This window comes from Nansenia antarctica (assembly GCF_963989245.1).
Source record: "Nansenia antarctica genome assembly, chromosome: 1".
Taxonomy (NCBI): domain Eukaryota; kingdom Metazoa; phylum Chordata; class Actinopteri; order Argentiniformes; family Microstomatidae; genus Nansenia; species Nansenia antarctica.
Window position 1 is genome coordinate 33,363,752 of NC_137674.1, and position 7,509 is coordinate 33,371,260.

General features: G+C 50.3%; 1 protein-coding gene across 1 annotated transcript in view; it reads right to left on the reverse strand.

Moving 5' to 3' along the window:
- Window positions 1-6,137, reverse strand: part of esrrb (estrogen-related receptor beta) — a gene marked incomplete at its 3' end in the record, with an annotated part of 32,949 nt that extends 26,812 nt beyond the window's left edge. The window contains exon 1 of the mRNA XM_080536356.1: window positions 6,026-6,137. Coding sequence (XP_080392482.1) covers window positions 6,026-6,059 — 34 coding nt within the window. The 5' untranslated portion in view covers window positions 6,060-6,137. The remainder of the gene's footprint in view (window positions 1-6,025) is intronic.
- Window positions 6,138-7,509: the final 1,372 nt, after the last annotated feature.

The window sequence follows — 7,509 nt, forward strand, 5'->3', positions numbered from 1 at the left end:
GATGAGCGGCGCGGAGGGCGAGCGGAAAAACGGTCACACGTTCCTCCTCCCCTCCTCCACCGCCAGCCGCCTCCTCCACCCCTCTCATCTGCTGACCCCACAGCAGGCCTTACGGACGCATATGTAGCCCCCACATGTTCCCACTGCACCCCAGCCCCGACGGACCCCCCCACAGAGGCCTACAGTACGTACGTAGGGGCCTAACAGTACCTCCCACAAGCTCTGGTCACCAGCCCTGTCAGGGTAAGGTGGCCGTCGGCCGTCTGTCGTCGAACCCCCAGGGGAGTAGCATCATAATCGGGTTCGCTCCCAAACTCAAGCTCCAGGCTTTTAGGCCACTCACAAGGCCCGAGAGCTAGTGTACTGTACATCCATGTACTTCTAGGGCCCTACAGACGTTGGCATTGTTTTAAACTCCATCTCACTGTTGTCGGTTGGCCGCTGCGTGTGTCGACTGCCAGACATTTCTCCTCCCTGCTGCCCCCGTGTTCATCTGAAACCACATCCATCATCTCGTCTGTCTCATCTGCTGCGACGCCAGAGACGAGAGAGTCCATTTTCCTACATTGATATCTGTTGGCGTGGACGTACAACGTATGTCTGCGTATGGCTGGTATTTGGACACGTACGAATGCAGAGTGCAGTTACTGTACAGTATGTACCTCTGTTGGGGAGGGAGGCTATTGTGGGCTGTGGTTGGGTCTTTGCGTGTCTATCCCATAATAAGATTGATATACAGTAAGGTGGTATTGTCTATGACCCCCCCCCCCCCCCCCCTCCCCTCCTTCTCCTTTCTATAACACATGTCCATGTCTGTTTGTAATGCTCTCTCTCTCTCACCTGTCAGGCCGGAGAACAGAGCCGGGATCGAGCCTATTACGGTGAGGGGGGGTGGGGGGTGAGGGGGCCCATATACTCCCAGAGAGTCTGTCACACACTGTCTTCTAGAGCAGGGTGGTAGAGGCTGAGCATAAGGCAGCAGCGCTCCCTTAATACAACTAATACCTTGTATACGCTAAGGCTCTTATTAGACAGAGACTGAAAAACAAAACAAAAAATCACCTCAAAAATGAATAGTGCTTCCGTTTATGTGTGTGTGTGTGCGTGTGTGTGTGTGTGTGTGAGAGAGTTAGGGTGGGGGATGGGGGGGGGGGGGGCAGAAACTCAACAGCCACTGAGTTATGTCAATGTAATCTCTCAATAGTATCTGTTCCGCTTTCTCTCCCTCTCAGCTCTGATACCCTCTCCCTCTCCATTGATCAGAGTAAAAACCTGTAGGCCTGGACATTTGACTCTCCATATTGATCACTTCCTCTTTTATACAGTCGAGGGGGGGGAAGTACAGCGATTCAACACGGCTCCCGAGCAAAGATCCCCCTCTAAGCGGACTGCTGATCTATGGAGAAGATCACTCCCCTTGCACTTCCACTGTGTTTACACCGACAAACTGTAGCCTTTTCCGATGGATCGAACGCAGGCACTAATCCCTGGGTGATGTAGGTAGGTACCGTACCGTAGGCCCCTACATCGCTTCATTTCCTAGTCGTGATAAAAACCCTTGATATTCTTTTGCATTTGAAGAGTGTCAATTATTTAATAATCTTAACTCAGCCACTATGGGGGGGGGGGGGAGTGGAAATATGTGTCATGAGTCAAAATATCCCCTCATCAAAAAGCATTGACACTAGAACAGCCGTGCCTATTTGACCTACTATAAGAGCCACCTCAGGGGTCAAATGACCGTAGTCTTTAGAATCTGAAGCTGCTACTTACACACAAAGACCACTAGTTGGCGCATCTTGTAAATGTACCCTGCCTCCTACACCGAAAAACTAGCAAAATAGCTTTATGTTAGCCTGATGTGGTGATTTTGAAAATGGAAGGATACTGGGTGGTAGAATGCACATATCTAAGGAAAAGTCATGAAAGGAGGACCCTGAAATTTTATCGAATGCATACAGAGATATACGATTTTTTGTTTTACTCACATGGTGAGATGACCCCACCCATGGCTGTTCTAGAGTTAACTCTACACTGCCCGGATTTTTCCGTCCCACCCTTGATAAGAGTGTTAAGTGTTCCGTTGGTGGGTGCAGCAGAGGCTCATGGTAAGGAACCTCACGCTGAAGCTGTAAAGTTATAATTAGGTGTTTTTTTTTTCCATTGAGCGAGTGCTGACCTTTCTGCTGGTAATGAACTCGAGAGAGAGAGAGAGAGAGAGAGAGAGAGAGAGAGAGAGAGAGAGAGAGAGAGAGAGAGAGAGAGAGAGAGAGAGAGAGAGAGAGAGAGAGAGAGTGTGTGTGTGTGTGTGTGTGTGGCTTCGGTCACATGAGGGGGCTGCTCATCTCCGCACCTCGAGGCCTGAACATGGTGTTGAGCCGCCCGGCTTCATGCAGCTTTAGACTGGGCAAGAGACACTTGGTCATCATCATCTCCTCCCTCCCTCCCTCCCTCCGTCCCCCATTTCCACGGTGGTCCCTGTGACCAGACTCATCGATTTCACGCTCACGTGCACACACACACACGCGCACACGGGCACACGCTCACACACACACACACGCGCACCCGGAGACGCCCCCCCCCGACCTTGCATCGAGGACTGACAGAGTGCGACGTGATGAGAGCTTCACGTCTGTCTATTAATTTAGGAAATGAAGTTGAAGTTCTTTTGATTGTGTGAGAGTGGTGGTGGGGGTTGGGGGTGGCGGGGGGGATGGGGGTGGGGTGGGGGGTGGGTGGGAAGGAGATGACAGGAGTCTCAGAGGGGCCTCACGGAAGTCTGCGGCGATCATCACCTCTGTTCTAATACGGGAGGAAAGCCACTGTTAAAAAGAAGGGGTTCTTATATTCAATCTGGGGATATGCTAAATATACAGCATTCAAAGTATTCATTTACAAGGTTGGACTAAGTCCTTCTTCTCTCGCATATTTTTGCTAAACACAACTGTCTATAACTCCTGACCTGTCACCGGGCCTTCATTTATGGCCATCACTACCTATTTTCTAGTCTCTTTTTTCCTCCAGATGATATATTGCCATACATTTTTCAACAGATAGTAATGAGATTACTCACTCATTCTGGGCCCTGTGTCTCTGTCTCTCTCTCTGGCTGCAGGCAGTACAAGGGATTCTGTTACTGAACAGAGATCCATACAGACCGTGGCTCAGTGGCTGGGAGGGTCAGAGACTTGAAATCACTATACGACAACAGGAGAGGGCCGTACACAGTACTGTAGAGGCCTATAGATTAATACTCTCCGGTGAATTAAAAAGGTGACAGTGAATAAATCCTGCTCTTCATGTTGGAGAGGGAAGTAGACAACATGTGGTGGGAGAGAGAGGACTCACACTCAAACAATCAGTTGACAAAATGTGACACGTTCTAATCATTTGGTCCGCATGTCGGCAACCAATCAACATTTTCAGACTTTTCTTTTGAAACACGGAACTACGGAAAATACGAATCGCAACACAAACTCGCTAGTCAAGCCAAAATACTGCAACGCAATGGATTGGGTGAGTAATCCCCTCTGCTACCTAGTTAACTATAACACTACTTTACATTGTTAGCAGGCTCACAAAACAAGCTGCGTTAGTTGACTAGCGATGTGTGTCATTGATTTTCAACAGCGCCGAAATGTATTCACATTTTTCAAAAGAAAAGTCAGATCATTACATCGGATCCAAACATGAGGACCACCTGATGTCAAACTGTGTCACAAATGTTTCGTTTGAAGGGATCTTCGACAGCGTGCTGTGTGGAATATCCGTGAGAGTAAAACAAACTAATCTTCACGTGGGTCATTATTCATATCCTGTCGGATGCAGTTAGATGCGTGCGGGGGGGGGGGGGGTGGATAATCATACTTAGGAAAACATAAGCACCACTCGACCTGTTCTCTTCTCACCTGGCACGCTCAGGCATGGGGAGGGGGGGGCGTGTGTGTGTGTGTGTGTGGCTGAGCTCTTCCCAGTAGAGAGGTTAAATAAATACACCACCACCTGCCTCTCCGTTCCCACGACCCACATCTCTCATGTGACTGGGGGGCTTTCTGGTGTGCTGTGGTGTACTATGGTGTGGTATGGAGTGGGGTGGTGTGGTGTGGGGGGGTGTGGTGTACTGTGGGTGTGGTGTAGTGTGGTGTGGTGGTGTGTGTGTGGTGTGGTGTGGTGTGGTGTGGTGTGGTGTGCTGTGGTGTGGTGCGGTGTGGTGTGGTGTGTCTGTGTGGTGTGGTTTGGTGTGGTGAGGTGTGGTGTGGTGTGGTGTGTGTGGTGTGGTGTGGTGTGGTGTGTGTCTGTGTGGTGTGGTGTGGTGTGGTGTGTCTAGGTGGTGTGTCTGTGTGTGGTGTGTGTGGTGTGGTGTGGTGTGTCTAGGTGGTGTGTCTGTGTGGTGTGGTGTGGTGTGGTGTGGTGTGTCTGTGTAGTGTGGTGTGGTGTGGTGTGGTGTGGTGTGTCTAGGTGGTGTGTCTGTGGTGTGGTGTGGTGTGGTGTGGTGTGTCTGTGTGGTGTGGTGTGGTGTGGTGTGGTGTGTCTGTGTGGTGTGGTGTGGTGTGGTGTGGTGTGTCTAGGTGGTGTGTCTGTGTGTGGTTGTGGTGTGGTGTGGTGTGTCTGTGTGGTGTGGTGTGGTGTGGTGTGGTGTGGTGTGGTGTGGTGTGGTGTGGTGTGTGTCTGTGTGGTGTGGTGTGGTGTGGTGTGGTGTGGTGTGTCTAGGTGGTGTGTCTGTGTGGTGTGGTGTGGTGTGTCTAGGTGGTGTGTCTGTGTGGTGTGGTGTGGTGTGGTGTGGTGTGTCTGTGTGGTGTGGTGTGGTGTGGTGTGGTGTGTCTAGGTGGTGTGTCTGTGTGGTGTGGTGTGGTGTGGTGTGGTGTGGTGTGGTGTGACCAACAAGTGAGAGAGCAGCAGCAGAGACAGAGTGGAAAAAGAGCGAGGAGCCACTAAATACAGGGAAGGTAGGAGGTGATGTGGGGGTGTGAGGGTGAGAGGGGTGTGTGTGTGTGGGGGGGGGGAAGGTTGAGGCAAGGTAGGAGCGTGAGGGCCTCCCCCGTCCCCCGGAAGAGCAGCCTCAGCCCAGGGGTCTCCGGGGGCAATGGGGGGGGGGGGAGAGAAACCCAGCCTGGAGAGAAACCCATCGGCAGCATGTTTAATTGTCCCAGAATTCCCAGCTGGCGTGACTTTAAAAAACCATCCACACAGGAAGAGAGAGGGGGCTCTGAGATGTTCGGAAAACATTTAGCGGATCAATATGCCGGGGAGAGCCGAGACTCGCTGAGCCTGAGTGTGTGTGTGTGTGTGTGTGTGTGTGTGTGTGTGTGTGTGTGTGTGTGTGTGTGCTCAGGGACCGGGACCCTAAGCCTTTCCAGTCGGAATACTGTTACATTTCTATTACTCAGACAGAGCTCCCCGATCGACCTATTCAGCATATTTCTGTACCCGGGCCTCAACTGCACATTATTTACTGCTGTGTTGGTAAGGGGGGAGGAAGGGGGAGGACGGGGGGAGGACAGGGGGGGGTTGTGGTCTGTTGTCTAGCCCCTGGTCATAGCCCTGCATCCCTCACCCAGCCCCTGGCACGGGCTCAAGGCTGCTAGGCCGATCCGGAGCTTAACCAGACTACATCCTGTCATCTGATGTGTTACCACCACCACAATCCTCTCAATCTCCCTCTCATATGATAATGACAGCAGTATTTTTTGTAATATAATATACACCATTTTAAGCTGTAGTTTTTATCCAAAGCGACTTGCATATATATATATCAAACTATATATTGAGTGCGTATATTTTTCAGTATATATGGCCCCAGAGAGAATTGAACCCACAACCTAAGCGTTGTTAGCGCCATCCTCTAGCTACTGAGCCACAGAGGACCACTGTGGGGTTCAGTACGGATTTCATTGTTCAGTACAGATGTGATTGAATATGAAACGTTGTAGTAGCCAGTTATGAGCAGAAAAGAGGTGGTATAAAATGGTCAGGATGAGAAAAAAGGAAAAAAGCAAAGAGAAAAGGAGAAAGTAGATAGCCTTACCTTCTTTGAGCATCCCCACTTTGAGACATTTCATGAAGCGACAGGCTTGACATGACTTGCGTCTCCGTTTAGTGATCTCACACTCGTTTGTGGCGGGACAGCTGTACTCTATGTTTCCTGCGGAGGACAAGAGAGAGGAGGATGAGAGCAGGACAAGAGAGGAGGAGAGGAGGACACGAGAGGAGGGGGAGAGGAGGGTGAGAGAGGACGATGAGAGGAGGACAAGAGAGGAGGGTGAGAGGAGGGTGAGAGAGGAGGGTGAGAGAGGAGGATGAGAGAGGAGGGTGAGAGAGGAGGTGAGAGGAGGATGAGAGGAGGATAAGAGAGGAGGATGAGAGGAGGACAAGAGAGGAGGATGAGAGGAGGACAAGAGAGGAGGGTGAGAGGAGGGTGAGAGAGGAGGATGAGAGGAGGACAAGAGAGGAGGATGTGAGGAGGACAAGAGAGGAGGGTGAGAGGGGAGGACAAGAGAGGAGGGTGTGAGGGGAGGGTGAGAGGAGGACAAGAGAAGAGGATGAAAGGAGGACAAGAGAGGAGTGTGAGGCTCAATCTGATCACTCCCCATGTAGTAGAGTGAGACATCGGCAAAGGTCCAATACAAGTTAAAAGGGTCAAATTTTTTTCTCCTCAGGCACTCATGGAAATTAGATAAAGAGAGCGATACATTACTGACTAAAATACTTTTTAAAAAGGGGCATTCTGTAATCGGTACATCCATTTTTGGAGTTTTAAATTGATGATGTATAGACTCTTAGATTCTTGAAGAATATAACTATACACGTATACTGTATGTATATATAACTGTATAAATTCCTCATGGGCTTGGTTAGTTATTGTTTGTAAACAATGAAATTGTACGGTCTAGCTTCACAACAGGGTTAAAACTACCATGATTGATCTCATGGGTTGTCAGTCCTTGCATCCATAGCCCATAGCTCTGTGTATGAAATTGAGAGTGGTTACATTTCTCCAGCCCCATCCCTCAAAAACGTGACAGGGAACCCCACTTTGTCGGTGTTTGGTTTACAGATTTGCATCTTTAAAAGTATTTTTAAAAACACACAATGAATACAGAACGTCAGGGTGAAGATAGCAACCTTTCATGTTACAGTATATGAACCACTGTGTCCAGGGCTAAGAGCTCTATATACAGTAGAGTGTCCTATGGTCTTTTAATAAATCAGTTTCTGTGGAGGCAGGCATGGGGCATTCCACATCAGCATTTGTTAACCATCTCCTCATGCAATCCATTACAGCGGTGTGGCTGAGGTGAGATGTCCTCAGGGGGGTACGGTAACTTCCAGAGCCAGGGGGGGGATGGGGGTGGAGAGGGGGGGGGCTGGGCTTGAGGACGAGGGACTGAGGGAGGAATGGAGGGATGGAGGGATGGAGGGAGGGAAGGGACGGGACCTACAGTACTCCTCCTGGACCCTCAGCAGACACCACCCCCCCCCCTCCCGCACAAAACTGGCCTCATTAATTCT